A 22,211-nucleotide genomic window follows, 5' to 3' on the forward strand; every position below is an offset into this window, starting at 1 on the left:
TGAGTTGAAGATGGCTATCTAGATTTGCCTTTGGCTTTATCTTTGGTGCCATCTGTAGCCACAACTGAAAAACAAAGAGTCTACGAACATGCTCATAGCTACAGGTTCTGTAGAGCAGGCAGGTACGGGGAGACGACAAGGGGGTCTGTAGCACGGTACCAAGAGGAAATCCAGAAGAGGAGTCAATGTCTATGCCAATAGGTCAGATGATCCAACTGAATCGGAGTACAACAGGGTAACCAGGTTCAATGTCAAAGTCCAGGCCAAGGATCAAAATCCAGATAATCAAAATAGGTACTGTGACGGGAACGACCTGTACCAGGACTGGGTACACCTGCCAGACGTTGCTTCCTTCTGGCAATAGCCACCAGGAATACAAAACTTCAATCGTCAGGTTGAAATAGCGTTGAAGCCTGCAGGAAACACCGATCCTCTGGAACCTCGGTGGTACTGTAATATAGCAATACAGTGCTTTTCTGTCCTGACAAGTACAGCACCAAGGCTTACCCCGATAACAAGACAGAACTTGTATGAAGGTAACAGGAACTGACTCCATTGGGAACAGCACAGGTATTTATCCTGATAATAGGATCATGAGTATAATCCCATCAACTACCAGACAGTTATGTTCCAAAAAGCGACTTGATCCGACCTCGGAACCCTGAGCGACAGCATCGAAAATATTCCTGGGAATAGTCTGCACAGTAACCAGGCCATTGTTCCATGGCCGCGGCTGCATAAACCCTGGTCCTAAAGGTTCCCAAATTAGCTCCCTCTCTGTAACCACCACCCTGTGTTTCCCACCACAAGCATAGTGTAACCCCAAAAGAGCGAGGTGGGACAACAGATGTCAGTAGTGACACAGTTCCAATTGTGGACGGGAATCTCCACGGTTTCTTGCCGCCTCATAGGTCAATGGATTTGCAGCTAGGTCAAGGCCAGGCATATGGAGCATTACTGGCCATGTAGAGCCCCCATAGCCGGCTAGCTCATGGGAGTCTGGTTAGGGCAGACCAGACGGGGTTTTCCGGTCAACCTGTGGCCCCCAGTGAGCACAGAGTGCTGGGAAGGCAGGCAAGGAGTCTCCCAGGAATCCATCAGTGCCCTTCTCCCAAACTCAAATCTACCCCCATGTGTCCTTAGCCTCAGGGTGTTACCGTGAAAGGTACTCTACAGAATGTAAACAGGACTAGGAACAAAATGCTCTAGCAAGGAACTGGGAGTACACTTAGGTATTTATAGGCCCTTGATTGCCATAGTGAGGTAGATAAATGCGAGTCTCTCTCAGGTTGCTAAAGTGTAAAATGTGGAGCACCTCACTCCAACAACAAGATAGAAATGTAACAAAGCTTTGACACTCCCTGAAAGAAAAGATGAACGCACAGTATATCATTAATTAATTGTAATAGAGCATTTATTTGACTCTGTAGTCCCGTAGTAAAACAAATCCCAAAATACAATAAACATACTAGCCAGTCAAACCCACTGATACCTCAGCAGAAGGAACCCGCTTAATGTGTTTTGCACCAAAGGGTGCTTTGTCAAAAGCAATCTTCTTTTCATTGTGGTATATAACTAAGTAGACCCACCGAGTAAAATAAAAACACAAATCAATAAACCCATGACTCACATCCGGATCAATCACAGAGAGACACGGGTGATCTAGAGGCAGGCAGGTATCATATGTCCATGAGGAGGCTGAGAGACCAGCAATCCAAAAGCCACACGGTGGCGTAATGGTTAGGTGAACTATCTAACATAGGCAGGGTTGCTGATACAAATCTCTATGGCTCTTGACACAAGGACAGATTAAGGAGTTCGGGGCCCTGGAGCAATTAAAGCTTGGCGCACTGGAGCTTTTCTTGTGCCAAGCTAAATTTCTGTGTTACCACAAATAAAACATAATACATATAAAAGAGCAGATTCCTCTACATTTCTTCATGAAGTCACACCCTGTTCATATTAATATAATGTAGGACACAACATAATAACACAGAACACATGGGGGGAAGTTAGGCACTGCCATCGCCCTTCAAGACTCTTCCTCGCTGTCTGGGGCTGCAGTCTACTCCTTAGCAAGGTACAAGCTCCTGCGCAGCATGTGACTGGGTACATAAACACTTGTAACATGGTAGGGAAGGAAAGGAAGGGCAGAAGAAGGAGGCCAATCAGACCACACTGTGCCCTAAAGCCCCTTCACTCTTCCTGTCTGGGTGCAGATAAACACTGAGAGAGAGGAGCCACCGCTGCACTAGATTATTAATGTAACACACATGTATGAAAGTAGTAGGGACAGAGGAAAACCTTGGGGAAAGCAAGATAAAAGGCAAAAAATTTGGCCTGTCCCATGCAATGTAGGATAGTTAGGAGGCATGCACCCCCAATCTACCGACAACTGATCATACGTGTGCCCAGTCCATTATGCAGTGCTGATTCCCAGGGATTTTACCTGCTGCAGAGCTATTCTGCCTCACAAGGTGTGAGATATGGGCTCCTGAGACCAACTGCTAAATCTGTATTGACCAGTACTCACACAATGAAAGTTCAGCAGACAGTGTCAACTCAGCAAAACTGACATGTAGAAGAGGATCTCAGTAAAGTTTTAATCTTCAGGCTGACAATCCTTGTAAATATGTACAGATATGCAGGTGAAAAGACAGTAGTTCTTGCTAACAAATCACATAAAATGGCTGCTACCAGACAGTATAATTAACAGCACCAGAATGAACCGGAGAGGGGAGGGGTTAGCTGAATACAACCTGACTAAGGGAGCCCAGCAGGGACAAATAACATGAAAGCCTGTAGCAAACAGCATATAAATCAAAATATAAAATAAACCACGAGTCATGAGACATGACAAGAGCCATCTTTTCTCTGCTAGTGTCTGATAGTCTATTCACGTTAATCCAAAACACACAGGAAGCACAGATTATGGCAGCACAGGGGCATTTTAGGCTACAACAAATCAAGGAAGTCTACTACCGGATGGGGTCTCGTGGCCCACTTCCACTTTGTAGCCCTGGAGCAATTGCTTCATGTGCTCCTTTGTTACTCCAGCACCATTAGACGAAGCATCCAGCATGATGATGATGTGAAAGCAGCGGTGCATCAGTGCCTACGCGTTCCACCAAAAATGCTGATGGCATTAAAAAGTTGGCATGGCGTTGGGAAAATTGCATCGCAAAGGAAAGTGAAAGTGATGTAGAAAAGTGATGTCATTTGTTTTGATGTAATTTGTTTTGAAATAAATAGTTTTAAAAAAGTGTGGAAACTTTTTTATGTCACTTGTATATATAGGAAAGGGCTCAAAAAGATCACTCCAGGAATCAGTTGATTCACTGGGGGGAACAAACTGGGAAAGCTCCTAGCCTTATGGCTAAATCCTGCTCTTCAAAACACATTATACAGAGAATTGTAACTGGTTAGTGTTTGGTTTTCACTACCCAGGATGAGCTTTGCACAGCTTTATAATCACATTTTCAGTCCCTCTTTAAAGCCACCCCATATAACACAGAGGTAAGGATTTCGCAAATTAATGAATGAACATAGGCCACTTCTAAACATCCCTCATAGATCACTTATAAATGCCCCAACTGTGGAGCAAAATAGTAAAGTGCACCATATGGTCACTAGCCTCCATTAAAACCCCAGGCTCGGACAGCCTCATAGGAGAACACTATAAACATATAGATATACAATGATATTCTCCTCAATAATTTCTCATTTGATTCTATTACAAAGGTTAGGGTGATAGCGATCTTGGGTGAAAGCCTTTGGATGCTCATCTCTTGCCAGAAACATAATCTTCTACAGGTGGTTAGACCACTCTCTGCCCCCACTGTGTTATTCCAATCAAATCTCTTTCCGTATGGACTGGATGGAAACCAACAAAAACTAACAAAGTATACTAAGCATTTGTTTAAAGTATGGCAGTGATATGTCAACAGCTTAGATCCCAAACAATTGATCAGGAAGGTATTTCAGCACACATCATGGTTCAGCTACCAATTTCTCTTAAATTGTCACATAGGATAGATGGACAGCCATGGATCTGAGGAGATGCCAGACTTGGTAGTGGTTTGGGACAGGTTTCAATTTTCATGCAACAACAAACACTAGAATTGGTGGCTAAAATGTGTCCGTATTATTGCCAGAAAATCCTTTAAATTCATGTATTTTTGTGTGTGCTCTCGTTAACTTAGTGGTGCCCTGTTTGCATTTGAATGGAGGGATTCTGTAGAAAAATAAGGGATATTTTCAGCCTAATATGCAACTAATAGTTCTCTATCATAAAAGCTTTTTCTAAATGTGACCCTTCAATGGTCTTTCAAATTAGTGCTCGCATACATTTATGCAGAGTATGGAGTGAGGATATATTCCTCAAAAGTGTGCCTCAATGTTTATGAAGAGAGAGTGTGATTTTAGGCAAATAGTTACTCTATGTGGTGGGATTGGTGAGATATATCAGTGCAATCCAATGTTTATTTTTTATTTGTTTTTGACCACTTTAAGCATATTTTATTGTTTCATTTCACTAATAATTTGATTAAATATAGTTGCTTGTACATAATGCAGTGGACTTTGGAATTTTCGCTAATTTTGGCAAGGTTATCTGGTGAAGACAATTTAGGGTTATGGGTCGGTTGCGGTCAAATGGTGTCCCATGGAGACAAGTTCTGATGTTCCTTGGACTCACCTCACTAAACAGAACACAGATCAATATTTAAAAACATCAGGCCACAAGGAAATAAACAGCAGTGACCTTTATCTGTAGATCTCCCCCAGCAGAGGTGGTAAGAGAAGCTGTCAGCGAGAGGTTATACCCCAGTTAATCTCAATCTACGAAGGTGCAACTTTCCATTTCAACAAGCAATCCATAACACAGAGCCTTTTCCATGTAAAGCAAAACCACTGATAACAAGGTAACATATTAGTGTAACAGAAACTCTGCCCGAGTACAGTATGTTTATCATCACACAGAAAAGGTCTCCAACCTTTTAACGTTAATTGTCTATTTTAAATGTCACTGAACTACAACATCATATCATATCTTCTCTCGATCTTATCAGGTACTTTTCACTCTCTGCTACTTTTCACCCCACAATTTTGTCACCCACCTCTCCCCCTTTTTCTGAGTATTACCCTGCGAAAAATCCATTTTGTATATTGCCAAAACTTTCATATATTTATTATTTACTTGTAAAGTTTTTTCATCTCTGGATGCCCTGGCTCTTGTATTCTGCTGTTTCCTTGTTCTTTTTAACTTTTTTTTTTTACTTTTGAAATAGAGTTAGTAACTAAATTCAATTTGCAAACAAAATAAAACTATATATATATCTTACGGACTGTCCGGTGGTGAACACTTAGGAGGTATGTTTATCTGTGAATTATTTCCGCAAGAGAGAGAGATAAAATTACTGCAGTTTTTCTGAAGTAATACTGCAGTTTTTTTGGACATGAAAAAACTGCAGTACAGTGAAGTACAAATGCAGTAAAAGTGCAGTAAATGTGCAGTAATACTGCAGTAAAAGTGCAGTATTGCAGTTTTTCATGTCCAAAAAACTGCAGTATTACTTCAGAAAAACTGCAGTAATTTTTTCGTAAGGGGAAACTCTAATTACAGCATGACATAGGAAATATAGCCTGTAACACACGTTGCCACAGCTCCAGAGAACATTATGTTTTAATTATTTTCTCATTGAAGCATAAATTGTAACTTAACTGGAGTAGGATTGGAAAGTAATATGTTATAACAATCAGCTCATAAATAATTTCAATTGTTCTATAAAGCCACACAAAGCAGATAAGGATAATAACATCCTTGCCCAGACTTCTGGAATGAAATCTACCCTTTTATGATCCCGTTCCAAAAAAGGGATGTTTAGTGATATCCAGTATTTCTGGCGTATTTGGCTGTTCAGAAACTGGCAACTGTTGCCGGCTGTAGAAAGGAGTTTTCGATTTCCACCCGCATTGGTGAAGATATAGCTTGTGCTACTCTAGCAGCATTATAATAAAATTGTAACCTTGGTAAATCACCCAGGATAATAGAACAACTTGTATTGTATCAGGACGCTGATAGCTGGGTCGACTACCTTTATGCCCAAATACAAAAATCAATCATATGAATCTTGACTTTGTAGCTCATTAATTCCTTCTTAGAAACACCTGTTGGAAAGACTTGTGTGCTTTGCAATAGATTTTGGAGTGTGTCTGTAGAATTTTTTGTCCACTCCACCTAAGCAGCATTTGTTACACTGATGTTGGCTCGCAGTCAGCTTTCCAAATCATCCCAAAGGTCTTCATTGAAGTTAAGGTCAGGGTTCTGTGCAGGAAAGTAAAGTTCCTTGGAAGCATGCAATTGTCTAAAACGTCTTTGTATGCTGTAGCATTAACACTACCTTCAGGGGAGGGCTGGCAGCCTAAGGCCTGGGGGGCAAGTCTAGTCAACTGGCCCATTGCACCATCAAAGCGGCTGCGAGCGACATTGAAAGCGGCCGTCGTGCGGCAGTCACTCCACCAGTGCCTAATGAAATTAAAGTGGCCGGCGTGCAAACACCGCATGCCTCAGCTCTTCATTACACCCCTTTTAAGACGTGGGAAGAGGAGCTGAGGCATGGCCATTGGGTCTGACAGCCGCATGATGCAGGGGCGTACCTAGAGTATTTGGCACCTGTGGCAGACCCTGTATGTGGCACCCCCCACATACACTTTAAAACTGCATAGTTTCTATGGTTAGGCAAACATTGACAGGGGTACAGCATATTTGTTATCATTATATACTTAGGGATTACGCAGCACCACCGTCAATGTGTGCCTATACATTGAGCCAGACACTGACAACCCCTATCACTATATACTAAGCCAAACATTGATGTGGTGTAGGCTTACCACTTTAGTGACTGGCAAAGTATATAGTAGGGATGCACCGAAATGAAAATTCTGGACTGAAACTAAAAATTCAGCATTCACTTGGCCAAAACAGAAAAAAAAAACAAAAAAAAAAAAAACTTTAAAATACTTTATTAAAAGTAACACCAAAATTAGACAAAAAAATCAACAATAATATTAACACATATACATATATATATATATATATATATATATATATATATACACACATATATATAACAACAATCACAATCCTATCATGCCCAGGTTCTAGCATGTGCTGGCTGACTTAGCATGATAGGAGTGTGATTGCTGTTTGCAATTATATATATCAATATATATATATATATATATATATATATATATATATATATATATATATATTAATACTGTCATTGAATTATTCTGTCCAATAAAAGTGTTAACACACCGAAGTTGGACCAAAAAATAATTTATAACAGCAATCACACTCCTATCATGCCTAGGCAGCCACTACATGCTGGAATCTGGGCATGAAAGGAATGTGATTACGGACTCCCTATGCCAAGCTATCCCCCAACACTTACACATCCATGCTATCTGGAACCCTCATTCACAAACATTCAGCATAACACCCATCACTCTCACACACTTACATTCAGCATAACACCCATCACTCTCACACACTTACATTCAGCATAACACCCATCACTCTCACACACTTACATTCAGCATAACACCCATCACTCTCACACACTTACATTCGGCATAACACCCATCACTCTCACACACTTACATTCAGCATAACACCCATCACTCTCACACACGTACATTTAGCATAACACCCATCACTCTCACACACGTACATTTAGCATAACACCCATCACTCTCACACACTTACATTCAGCATAACACCCATCACTCTCACATACTTACATTCAGCATAACACCCATCACTCTCACACACTTACATTCGGCATAACACCCATCACTCTCACACACTTACATTCAGCATAACACCCATCACTCTCACACACGTACATTTAGCATAACACCCATCACTCTCACACACGTACATTTAGCATAACACCCATCACTCTCACACACTTACATTCAGCATAACACCCATCACTCTCACACACTTACATTCAGCATAACACCCATCACTCTCACACACTTACATTCAGCATAACACCCATCACTCTCACACACTTACATTCAGCATAACACCCATCACTCTCACACACTTACATTCAGCATAACACCCATCACTCTCACACTTACATTCAGCATAACACCCATCACTCTCACACACTTACATTTAGCATAACACCCATCACTCTCACACACTTACATTCAGCATAACACCCATCACTCTAACACACTTACATTCAGCATAACACCCATCACTCTCACACACTTACATTTAGCATAACACCCATAACTCTCACACACTTACATTCAGCATAACACCCATCACTCTCACACACTTACATTTAGCATAACACCCATAACTCTCACACACTTACATTCAGCATAACACCCATCACTCTCACACACGTACATTTTGCATAACACCCATCACTCTCACACACTTACATTCAGCATAACAACCATCACTCTAACACACTTACATTCAGCATAACAACCATCACTCTAACACACTTACATTCAGCATAACACCCATCACTCTCACACACTTACATTCAGCATAACACCCATCACTCTCACACACTTACTAATCCACTCTCTCCTACCTTTTCCTCTTTCACTCTCACGTTTCCTCTTCCTCCACTTCTTCTTCTTCTACTTCTTCTTCTTCCTGTCCTTCCGGTGCACTGAGCGCGGAAAATGTTGGGCGTGGCTTCAGTGTTGTTGCAGCGCGCTCCGAAACGGGAGGGGGCGGTCCGCCCCGGCTGCCGCTCATCTGCGGGGTGCCACCATGCCGGCACGCCTCCAGAAACTGGAGGCGTGCCGGCATGGTGGCACCCCGCAGATGAGCGGCAGCCGGGGCGGACCGCCCCCTCCCTCCCCCGCCAGGTACGCATGACGGCTCTCTCGCGGCCGCTTAGTTTTTAACTTTGCGGCCGCAGCCGCATTGAATGTCTGTCTGCCGGTCGTCCGTCCGGCCCACCGGCCCGGATTTAGGGCGGCCTGGGGGGCAATTGCCCCCCTGCCCCCCGGCCCAGCCCGCCCCTGACTACCTTTCACTGAAACTAAGCGACCTAGCCCAAACCCTGAAAAACAGCCCTAGACCATTATCCCTCCTCCACCAAACTTTCCAGCAGGCTCTATGCATTCTGGTACGTAGTGTTCTCCCGGCATTTACCAAACCCAGATTGGTTTATCAGATTTCCAGGTAGTGGAGCATGATTTATCACTCCACTGAACACATTTCTACTCCTCCAGAGTCCAGTAGCGGTGTGCTTTTCTCAATTAGGTAAAGTGATCTACAATTTGTGTACAGCTGTTCAGTAAGTCATGTTTTGCGCATATTGATCTCCCAAACATCAATTCTACGGTTATCTTTCCTATTTTTGCATGAGGTGTGGTTTGGTAGTGAAATAGGAAATCATTCACATTTTCCCCAAATGTTATCGATGAATACTGCACAGCTTTTTTAAATGTGATTACAAAATGATCAAACTCATCTGTTGCGAGATGATCAATATTCTCTCGCCTGCTGTGTCATGTAACAAGAATAATAATAAAGTAATGTTTGTGATAATTTATTTAGCCCATACAAATCGCAGTGGTGTAGTTAAAAGTGTATCACGCATGGGTGTACGATGGACCCCCCCAGGAAATCATATGGGGGGACGGATAATGGAGAAATCCCCCCCAGATAAATTAACCATATATTGTTTTACAGAGGCAGCAGGCAGTGGAACAATTGCTTTGCTTCACTGCCACTGTGCTCTGCACTTCACCAAGCTGTCTCACCACGAGGATTCTGCTTCTGTTGCTCACCGTGAGGCTCAAAATGCTTAGAGAAACACCGTCTCAGGGGAATATTGAGGGGAAAAAAAGAAAGGAGGGACTGGATGCCTTGAAGGACAGAATGAAAATTAGTTTCCTTTACTTTTTTTGTGAGGAAATTGCACACACACATATAAATTTATACAAAATTTGCCATGAACAATTCCCAGTTTAATGAACGAGAATATACAATGCCAGTAAAAATGCTATCCCCCCAGATTTTTAGGGGTTCCCATTACATCATGCGCTTTTTCTTCAGCCATTATGTTGTTAATAGTGTTGAAGCAATATGATGACCCCCAATGGAAGCCTGGACATGGCATCAGCATTTGTATTGTCGTCATGTTTCCTATATTTGATGTCATAAGAGTACACATCTAAAAAAAGGCACATCTTTGCAGTTTTCCTGTGATCGCCAGTGAATTCTTTTTGTAGGGTTAAATATAGATAGAAGGGTCAGTAGTGAGTGTGAAATGTACTGCCTAAGTACAAATTATTTTTTATTACTGCTCAAATAATAGTGAATTTGTGAATAATTGCATTTTGTGGAGGTTAATGAATGTGAGGCAAATGGAATTGGCAATATATTTCAATATAATGACCAATCTGTCATTGAAAAAACTATTTATAATTTTGGAAGGTACGCTAAAAAAGAAGAAGTAGAACATGGTTGAATAACAATATAGTAAAAATTTGTAATGCTATTTTGAAACTATTTTATTTTGGAATAAATAATACAGTGAATTTATCTCAATGCCAATACATTGTGTTATAGTAATGTAATTGAAAAAAGTGCAGGATGGGTATGGAATAATGATGGAGAACACTGCCCTCTACGAGGTAGTTCATGGTAAAATTCTAAATGGACAACTAAGCACCTTGAGATTGGTATCTAAAGAGTTACTGTGAGAATGAAAAAAAATGCTCAAAACAGAGAGAATTAGAAAATAAAAAGAGGCTGAAGTGTAACCCCAGACAATGTAAGGCTTTTACACTTATGGACACAAGGAGTTTTTGGATATTTGCTATATCCTTCTTCAACTATAAATTATCTCTTTATTATTTAGTGTAATCATTCTACATATTGTTTTTTTTTGGACAAGACAGGCTGTCCAACCCATGCCTATTTATATAAACTATGATCCAGAGTGAACAATAAAGTGGTCAAAATTGTACACAGTTAATGCAAAACAGAAAAAATATCTTCACAATATTGCTTTAGGATCTTTCCCTGTCACAATTCAGGATCTATGGGCAATGTGGAAACCAGGGCTGGCTTTGGGGTGTGTGACCTGTGATTTATGCCTGTAATTTATGGGTTTTGTCTGATTCTGAAATTCTAATTTTTTTTTTTTGGTGCTGGAGCGAAGGGTGTGATTGCATGCTAGGGACCATGGAGCAGGGCCCAATTTTCTCAATATAAAATAAATTGGCAACAGGGTCTAATATTTATATATTTTGGCAACATGATCTAATAGCAGCAGGGGCTAATATTTATATATTGGTAACAGGGTCTAATATTTATATACATATCTGCATTGGCAGCAGGGTCTCATAATAATATATATTAGCAGTAAGGTCTAATATTTATATATATTGGTAGCAGGGGCTAATATTTTTCATATATCGACAGCCGGGTCTAATATTTATATATATTGGCGGCAGGGTCTAATATTAAAGAGATACTTTTTTTGCAAACACTGCCTGTTGGCAAAATATAGCCAAAATCTCCAAGCTAGAAGCTTGCAGATCTCAAGGTAAGTATACTGAGCATCTTAGATGCTAATATTAACTGTTTCTGGGCCATATAAAACAGCTTCTTGTTTTTTGCATCCCAACTTAGTAAGTCTGATGTTTTTCATGTTAGACATGAGGCTATCTACTTAAATATGTCCCATCATATGGTATTGTAGCAGGTGTTTCAATTGTTGCTTGGTTCTGCCTGAATGAGTTATGCAGATAATGGTAGCAAGAAGGTACAAATGCAGGGACAGGGATATGCCTATGCAAGTGCTGCAAGGTCAAAATCATCCTTGAGAGAGGATGCTCATGTTGTCCTGACAGGCTTCCTTTGAGTTCTAGGGGCATTTTGGCGATACTTTGGAAATTTTGCAGTGTCTAATACCTAATATATTGGAATTTTGAATAAAGTGTGTAGCTTGATATCTCTGGGTGGATAAAGAAGTATAAGGTGTGGGCATGGGCTTTGATTTTTTTTACAGTTTATACCAACTGTGATGTAAGGTGCTTGCTGCGGTGGGGGTGCGTCACCAGCTTCAGATGGCAGTGGGTGGTTTGTGGTTACCTTCCTAGTTCCTAAGAGGACCATATGGTATTTACAATTGTGGAAATTGCGAGAGACTAATATAGTAGGGGCTTATGGCACACTGGTTTGAAGCTCTTGGTGTATCTGTTGGGTGTAACTGCCTGATGGGCTGAATCACCCGTCACGTTGGCATGGCAGTGGATTTGTGTCTAATAAAGCTGTGGCCAAGCCTTTGCACACATATTTAGGTCTGGTGTCTTATTGTTAAAGGGTAAAGGTATTCTACGGTTATCTGTATGGATGCTATAGGCCTAAGCAGTCATGGGGCTCCCTGGACCAATGAGAAAGAGGATACAACTGCTGGCCTATGCAGAAATGCTTTGTGTCCTTCTCCTTCATTGGTCATGTTTACAACTTTGTATCAAGCAGGTATACGAGTTGAAGTGACACTTCCTTAGTTCCTTTTTAACCAGGATCAGTCAGGGAGAAGATTTTGTACTTTCCCACCCTCCCTTCCGGAATGGATTGCAAAGAAGACAAATTGGTATCTGCAACAGTGGAAATTGGGAGGGTCCATGTCAGTGGTGACCAATGCAACTGGTTTGAAGCTATTGGCAAATATAATGGCTGTAACTGCCTCATGTGCTAACTTGGCCATTACCTGGCAGTGGTTATTTACTCAATTTATTGATTAAGAATACAGATTAATATCCTGTAAGAGCTGCAGTTTGTGATCACCTTTTCAGGGCCTAAAATGACTATATGGTATCTGCAACTCAAATTGAGAGAGACAGAGCCAAATGGAGAGAGACAGAGCCAGTAGGAGCTAATAGCACACTGATTTGGCGCTCTTGGTGTATTTCTTGGGTGTAACTGCCTGATACGCTAAATTATCCGTCAGCTGGCAGATGATTAACGTCCTCAAGTTGGCCTAGCAGTGGATCTATTTTCAATAAAGCTGTGGCAAAGCCATTGCCACCATATTCCTGCCTGGTGTCTTATTGTGGAAGAGTAAAGGAATTCTACTCATATCCGTATAAATGTTGTAGGCCTAAGCCGGTGGATCCACAACTGCAGCAACCACACTTTAGGAGAGGTCTTTGCTGACACAAGGGGATTTTTTCTACACTCTTCTATATGGGCATATCAATGCCATCATACTGTAAGGGGCTCTCTTAGTATGTTAATTCTACCAGCCTATTTCATTACATAGTATACTATATTTGTTTATTTATTTATTTATTTCATATGATTACACATGGACTGTTCCATCTTTATTTATTGGAGTATCCATTTGTTATATTACCTTTTATTTTTTCACTTATCATAAGGGACACAGGCACTTTATGGTGTTTTTTTTGAGGCAATTGTGAAGTTTGTCTTGGGTGTCTTTTGCTGCACTTTATTGGATTTATTGTTTTTACTGCGCATCACCTATTGTTTTTAATTTATAGCTTATACACTGACTAGAAGAAAAAGATGAGATGGTTCCAGAGAAAGAAAAATGTAATCTTTTTTTTTTTTTAGTAAACATTTTTTCAAGGTTAAATTTTGTTGGGAAAAGTTCCTTTGGAGTTAGCCAGTGTTAGGCTAGGTTTCCACTTGTTTTTTTTTTGCTAAAAACGCCCATAAAAACGCCAATTCAGCCACACGGCGTTTTTTTAGTGAAAAAACGCTGCAGCCAGATGTTAGCTGTTCTTCAATAGGAAATCGCACAATGCCATATCCACTTGGCGTTTTTCTGTTTGGCTTTTTTTCAGTCCTCTTTGGCGTTTTTCAGCTTTTTTTGGGCTCTGTGGCAGTTTTTCAAAATCGCAGCATGTTGACACTCTGGCGTTTTTTGCAAGGAAATCTTGGCGTTTTTCTCCAATAGAAGTCTATGGGAGAGAAAAAAACGCCATGAAAAAGCCATGTGGGTTTTTTGCCTTGGCGTTTTTTATGGTGTTTTTTTCCACAGTTACAATGCAGAGGATGGACCCAGTATCTGTATGTCCTACGAGAAATAGGCTGGAAACAAACAGTTTCACACAAAACAAAGTTCATATTGAATTTTACACCATTTGGAACAAACATGCCATTACAAACAAACATACCCAACTGGATCCTGCGTGCCAAAAGCAACAGCAAACAATTTGCACCATCATTTGGGGCCAATCTTCCTAGAGGAGCAGACATTCGGAAGAAAGCATGCCTTACAAACCACAGAAAAGAGACAAAAGGGTCCGCCGGGGCGAGTTTAAGTAGAACTCTACCAAGTAAATGACATCAGGAGAGGGCAGATACTTGCCATTTATCCTAATCCCTTTTAGCTGGGTGAAACTTCTAACTTGTAAAGGCTGGAAAAACTGCCTATGGTCAAAAAAGCAATTTCCACAGAAAGGCTAGAACGTCAGAAAAAAACTCCAGAAAAAACGCAGGAGAATGCAGTGGCAGTTTTCTTGGCGTTTTTCCTGGTGTTTTTCATCAAGAAAAAAACGCAGGACAAAAACCCAAGTGGAAACCTAGCCTTACCCTGGAAGTAATAAAAGTCTTGTGTGAACTCGATGATCACATCATGGGACTTGTTTGAAAACAAATACCGTATTTGCCCGAATATCCCCCCCCACATTTTAACCCCTTAAGGACAATGGGCGGTCCCTAAACCCATTGAAAACAATGCATTTTGAGCCCGTACATATATGGGCTTTGTCATTAAGGGGTTAAGTCTTTAAAGTGGGTGTGCGGCCTATAATCGGGGTTTAGTGCACCATGCAGTTCCGGGAGCCGGGCAGGTTTTTTTTTTTATTTAGCCCTGCTGCAGGCAAGCACCAGGGTTAGGATCCAGATGCCTGGCAGCACTGCAGGGGACCTGGATCCTCCTCTCCGGCAGCCATGGGCGGTGGAGCACCGGCATGACATAACCGCCATAGAAGCCCCGGCGGAGGTGTCGGCAGCGGAGGTTGTCTACGAGCATTGCGCAGGCGTTCATCGGCCTGCCCTGCTAGACACCAGGGAGTTGGGGGTGCATTGGTAAGTCTGGGGGGGGTGGCATATCTAGGGAGAAGAGTGGTATTTCTAGGGGGCATAAAGCATATCTGGGGGGGCAGAGTGGCATTTCTAAGTGGCATTTCTGGGGGGGGCATAAAGCATATCTGGGAGGCAGAGTGGCATATCAGGGGAGCAGAGGGGAATATCTATAAGTAAAGTACATTATGAATTTAGGGGGGACCTTAAAATGGCTATTGGTTTTCCAAATTTCTGTTTATATATATACATATATAACATATGCTGACTAATTGCATAATAGATACCAATTCCACCAATGAATACCATTCCACTAATGTGTATTTTTTTAAAAAAAATAAAGTTTTCCTATAATCGGGTGTGGCCTATAATCAAGCCAATATGGTATATTCCTGCTTACAAACTGATAACATCAGCTTAGGACCATGTTGCTTATAATTACATATTCTAATGTAACAAGCAATACCATCAATTACCCGGTAACTGTTTTACAAGAATAATTATCTTGTGGACAACAAATTCTAGAAATAGTATAAGGATACCTTCTATATAAAATTGACTTGTACCTGTGATGTGGCAGGTGACTAATAAGCTATATAGCATCCGTTTTTCATTGAGGTTACTGCACACCTCCTGCTCTTATGAGTTGAAACATAAAATATGACTACAACCATTTAGCCCATCTATAATTCAACAGTGTATTGGTCTGCGCCATAATATAAATCAAGTAAATGAAAAAATAAATAAAATATAAAAAAGAAAACAAAAAAAGAATCACGAGAGAAAAAAATATAATAGAGGAACTGCTGCAATACTACCAGTTAGTAGTGTTCCCTAAATAGCAAAAAGAAAAATATAAAAAATCTATAAATTCTGGTGTATGCTCTAGCTACAGAACAAATAAACAGGTTACATGGGTCTCCATGCAAGATCTCAGCTTGTGGAGTTTCAATGATCATGAGAACGGTGAGGAATCAGCCCAGAACTACACAGGAGGATCTTGTCAATAATCTCAAGGCAGCTGGGAACATAGTCACCAAGAAAACAATTGGTAACACACTATGCCATGAAGGACTGAAGTCCTGCAGCGCCCGCAAGGTCCCCCTGCTCAAGAAAGCACACGTACAGGCCCGTCTGAAGTTTGCCAATGTACATCTGAATGATTCAGAGGAGAACTGGGTGAAAGTGTTGTGGCCAGATGAGACCAAAATCAAGCTGTGTTTGGGGGAGTAGGAATGCTGCCTATGACCCCAAGAACACCATCCCCACTGTCAAACATGGAGGTGGAAAAATTATGCTTTGGGGGTGTTTTTCTGCTAAGGGGACAGGACAACTTAATTGCATCAAAGGGACAATGGATGGTGCCATGTAGCGTCAAATCTTGGGTGAGAATCTCCTTCCCTCAGCCAAGGCATTGAAAATGGGTCATGGATGGGCATTCCAGCATGACAATGACCCAACAATACACATCCAAGGCAACAAAGGAGTGGCTCAAAAAAAAGCACATTAAGGTCCTCGGGTGGCTTAGCCAGTCTCCAGACCTTAATCCCATCTGTGGAGGGAGCTGAAGGTTCGAGTTGCCAAACTTCAGCCTTCATGATTGGCGAGGATCTGCAAAGAGGGGTGGAATAAAATCCCACCTGAGATGTGTGCAAACCTGGTAACCAACTACAAGAAACGTCTGACTTCTGTGATTGCCAACAAGGGGTTTGCCACCAAGTACTAAGTCATGTTTTGCAAAGGGGTCAAATACTTATTAAAATGCAAATCAATTTATAACTTATTTGAAATGCGTTATTCTGGATTTTTTGGTTGTTATTCTGTCTCTCACTGTTCAAATAAACCTACCATAAAAATTATAGACTGATCATGTCTTTGTCAGTGGGCAAACGTACAAAATCAGCAGGGGATCAAATATTTTTTTCCTTCACTGTATGTCTTTATGGGAGTTATACTGTACTGTCAGGTAGGGGAGGGCTGGCAGCCTAAGGCCTGGGGGGCAAGTCAAGTGAAGTGGCTCCGCCCCCTCGGACTCACCTTTCACTCCTCACGCTGCTCCCATCACTATGCGGCCATCAGACTGCTGGAGCCGGCCGGAGCTACTTTAATCTTTTTTTTATTTATTTAATATGCCGGATCAGCTTGCCATATTAAAAATAAATAAATAAAGTATTAAAGTAGCGCCGGCCGGCAGCATCACCACCCAGCGGCCGTTTAGATTCGATTTCCAGCAGTCTGATGGCTGCATAGTGATGGGAGCAGCGTGAGGGGTGAAAGGTGAGTGCGAGGGGGCGGAGCTTTCACCCCTCACGCTGCTTACATCGCTTGGCGGCCATCGCATACGGCCGCTGGGTTCTGATGCCGCCGGCCGGCGCTGCTTTAATACTATTTTTTTTTTCCCATTTAATAGCCGATCCAGCTTGCCATATTAAATTTAAAAAAAAAGTATTAAAGTAGCGCCGGCCGGCGGCATCAGCACCCAGCGGCCGTTTAGATTAGCCCCTGCTGTCAGGCTCAGTATATATTGGATGGAGTTGGGCTGTACCACGCTCAGTGTCAAAATGTGAATAAATCACTTGTTTTACTATTTTTTTAACTGCAACTTTAATATCATACATTTCCTTGTTACTTGTTTATCCTCAAAATAACCTCTGTATACATATAGGGGGGGCACAATTTTCTGTTCTTGTGCAAAAAAGAGCTACCTACTGCTTTGCCCCTCTTGCTTAGCTGCTTATTTAAAGTCAGAGACTGACGACCTGTTTGGGCCCAAAGTGGCACTCATAAGCTGTTTGGGGACAACGCTTGCACTGTGGGAAGTGACTGACATGTTACATCAGGCATGTCCAAAGTCCGGACTGATAAGGCCCCACAGATAAGTTGCCCAATTAAATTTGCATTTAATTTTAATGGTTCAAAGAATGTCAGGCAAAATGGTCGGCCCTCGCACATGTTCACTTCATCAAATCTGGCACTCTTCGAAAAAAAAGTTTGGACATGCCTGTGTTACATGGTGAATTCAGGCAGCCCAAAGAGGTGGAGGAGAAAATGGGTGTGGCTAGCTGGGGGCACCAAAATTTTTTTTTCCCCTGCTTCTGGGGGTGTGGTTTTATAACAGATTTTTGTTTTCATCATCATCAAGCCTTTATCTTACATAGAAAACCTCATTGCCACACCAGACACTAACACACACCCTGATATTTACACTAAACAGACACCTTAACATGTTCACACCCAGACAGGCACAGCCACTCAATGATATACACTGACACACAAACATACCCTCACACTAACACAGACACTAAAACTAAGTCACATGGGCTTACTCTACACTAAGTCTACAGTACTAACTTTTGTTGACTGCATTTACAATAATATTCAGCCAGCCATATTGCGAGCTGAACATGGCAATTGTAGTTATAGACTGGGGTTGTGGAAGCCTACACTACACACAAACTTTTTTATGTTGACTGCAGCTCCCGTGATATACAGTCAGCAATTACTGGCTGAACACCATATGAATTGTAGACTGGGGCAGCTGTGGCTAAACTTTACCACCTGAGCTATTGCAAATTAAAGTTATCGTGTTGTGCAGGTACATGCTGGTCTGTTATCTACTACTACTGCCTTGGTAATAGTATTTTTCCTACTAATGGTTCACCAACATTTGCCCCCTCCCAGGAAACCCCTCTCCTGAGCCAACAAAAGTAGGCAATGGGGAGGAAGTATTGGTTGGTAGAGGGGAAAGGACTCCTGCGGACAACCATGGACTTACTGCTTTATTCCGGAATTGGCCACGGCAAAATGATCCCATACTCCTATTTTTCCCTATTCTTGAGTTCTTGATTGAAGCCAAGAAAAGGTTTTTTTATGTATATTTCTCGTAGGAGGGCAACAAAGTGTTTGGGCACCTATTTTTATATTTCTGCTATTTTATTTGTTCCCCATTTACTATAATAATAGTAATATTTACTGTATTTGCTCGATTATAAGACTAGGTTTTTTCAGAGCAAATACTCTGAAAATTACCCCTCGTCTTATAATCGGGGTCATTTTATGAGACTAAGATCCAGATCCCCTGCAGCGCACCCGGAACGAGGTGCGGTTAGCAGTGGGGGTTGTCTGCGTCCAGACCTTCCCCGGCTGTCAGAGATCAGAGTTCCCCGCACCGGTGACATATAAAAATTATGTTAACTACTTAAGTGGCGTCAGTTTCACAGTCTTCTCGACCCACATAGCGTTTTGGTGCCACTCAATATGTCCTGTTTTGGTGTTTTTATCCTCCCTGATGTAATTCCAAACTGGCTGTTTGTGTAATACACCACCAAATGCTGCTTAGACTCCTCCTCATGTCTTTGCACATATTGAAAAATTCAGTCTTGATTTAGGGTTATTAGAATGTATACCTCACTGCTTTTCATCTAGTTTATGCACAGATCATCCCTGATCAATGCAGCAGAATGTGTAATAGCTCCCATATCTCTGTCATTTTTCTGTCAGTCAGTGGCCATATTCCAAAGGACGCATTTTAGTCCTAGATAAGCTCTATTCATCTTGGCTATGGCATCTCACACTAGCCCAGTGAATTACAGATTGACAATGAAAGGTCTTGTACTGCTCGGGGAGCTGTTGTAGCATGTAGCATTTACCAGTTAAGGGGCCAGGCACTTCTACTTTTGAATTGTGGGCTGAAATGTAAATTTATTGTGAAAGCCTTGGTAAATATTCTCCACGTGCGTGCAGTTTACTCTAGTAAGCAGGACACCACTATGTTGAGCACATTGGTAAAACACGAAACATGCACAGTGTCACACAGCTTCAGTGCTGCAATGACAGTAATTACCTGCACAGACAAAGACAGCTTTCAGGGAATGCAAAAGCAAGCCTTTGTTTGGAAACTTGGTGCAGCTTTTTCCTCCCATAATGTCAATCACTTGGTTACCAAATTGGTGATGTCCATTCTGGACGAAAAAATACCACTTTATATTTACCACCAGGGGGAAATGATAGTAGTAGCTGAAATCCATCCCTTTCGACAACCAAAAAAGGAGAATAGCAATGACCTGCAGACCATGCCAATGCCTTCCTTTCACATGACTCTTGGCGTTTTTCTTAGAGCACACTTGGGAAACAACTTGCTTGCATAGGTTGGGGAAATTGTCAGCCTTCCTTGGTTAAAAGGGGTTCCCTAATGTTTTACATTTACTTTATTATTATTATTATTATATTTAATGTAGTTGAGGGAGGGACTCACAAGTTTTATGCTTTTTAATCTCAAATGAATTTGCATATACTCACATCTCCTATATGCAAGTGTATATGAGTCGCTTTTTATTTTTTGCGAGTGCTAATTAGAGTTTGCTTTAGTGAATTTGCAAGTTGAGCTTTTGCCAATTTGCACTTGCATGTTATTGTCTGGATCCATTTGTCTCTCCATTAAGAATGAATTGTGAATTGCCATAAACCCTGTTTTCAGGACTGTCCTAGCAGTTTCCAACAGTCCCTTCTTTCTATAGGTCGCATTTTATAAAGGAATAACATAGGAGCTGAAAAATAACGTTGATCATAGAGTAAATCTGTATTCTTTTTCTAGCGAAGTAGATAATGCATTAACCTATGAAGATATTGCAATAAACCTGATGATAAAATGAATCACATAAGAAAGCCCAATACATTTTAGACAATGAGTAGCTTTACCGTTTTCAAATTGGTTTGTAGCAGAATTAAGATTAATGGCACCTTTCCAAACAAAACAATGCTTTGGCAGTTTAATATTCTATTTAACACTCAGGGTAAATTTTAATGCAATGAATACTCACTATATTCAGCAAAATCCAAAAGTTATTCTTTGTTTCAGATAGCAGATAGCTTATGAGGTATGGTTATATGTTTATGGCTTTCTGCTAAAAAAGAAAGCATACCCAAGGGAATTTGTTTTTTTCTAAACTGTTTAAACAAAAGGCTCACCTGTAAAGTAAATGTCGCTCTCCATTACCCACTTAAGGAAGTCTTTCAAAGGGCAGTAACAGTCCCAAGGGTTGGAGCTGAGGCCTAATGTCCTTAGACTGGGCAGCTGGCTGACTGTAGTCACATCCAAATAAGTCAGAGCTGTTCGGCTAAGTTCCAGTTGCCGAAGCCCAGTATTGTTGGCAAAAGCATCCTTCTCAATTTCTTCCAAATTGGGATTATCTGATAATTTCAAAACAACGAGGCTTGTCAATAAGTAAAAAGTGCCAGTAGTGATCTTGGTAATGTTGTTATGACTCAGGTCCAGGTAAACCAAGGGCAAAGCAATGAATGTAGCTTCCAGTGAATCTCCTAGAATATTGTAGCTGCAGTCCAAGTAGACTAAGTCAATCAAAAGATTCAGCTCTACCGATGGCAAGTATGTCAGGTTGTTATGGGTGAGGATTAACTGCCTGGTATCCATTGGGATACCCATTGGAAATTCTTCTAGTTGTTTATCAGTGCAGTTCACGAAAAGATGCTCACATTCACATTCCTTGGGACATGAGAACGCACGTTCCACAAACCCAATACCCATAATTAGCAACAGAAACAGAATTAGATTTCCGTCGCTATCCATGAACTTAAAAGATCCTACAGTTCTTCTGCAGGCAGATCAGTAATGTAAATGAAGAGAAACTGTCTGAACAAGGTCCAGCCCTGTTTGAACAGTTCCCTATAGCAATCGGTGGCAGGAGAGCTGCTGTCATGTCAAAGAAACATTCACTCTTCCTCCTCCATCTAGAATTTGATGTCCACCTTAAGTACCTCTGTACATTTACTAGGAACGTTACATTGTCCTCATTTTCTAGGTCTCATTGACAGATTTCTTCTTTTGCTGGCTGTGAAAGTGCTGTTGCTTCCACTAAGCCTCTTTGAACTTGAAAGCGAAGCAGGCAGTTAAATAGCTGGCTCAGATACAGAAGGAAACACATCTCCCATAGTCACACTGGGTGCCAGTCGACACCTTTGTGACGTCAGCAGCTGTTCCGAGGCAGCCCTGCTTCTGCTCAAGCAGAACAGTCTATGCATTGCTGACAGTGCTGATGTGCCTGCAAAGGTCTCTCATTGTAATCATCCAATAGCA

The 22,211-nt window shown here is 41.4% G+C and overlaps 1 protein-coding gene across 1 annotated transcript in view; it reads right to left on the bottom strand.

The window, feature by feature from the left end:
• Positions 1-21,704, bottom strand: part of LRRC52 (leucine rich repeat containing 52) — a 28,547-nt gene extending 6,843 nt beyond the window's left edge. Inside the window, exon 1 of the mRNA XM_053469691.1 lies at positions 21,086-21,704. Coding sequence (XP_053325666.1) covers positions 21,086-21,704 — 619 coding nt within the window. The remainder of the gene's footprint in view (positions 1-21,085) is intronic.
• Between the last annotated feature and the right edge of the window lie 507 nt (positions 21,705-22,211).

Source organism: Spea bombifrons, chromosome 6, assembly GCF_027358695.1.
Source record: "Spea bombifrons isolate aSpeBom1 chromosome 6, aSpeBom1.2.pri, whole genome shotgun sequence".
Taxonomy (NCBI): Eukaryota; Metazoa; Chordata; class Amphibia; order Anura; family Pelobatidae; genus Spea; species Spea bombifrons.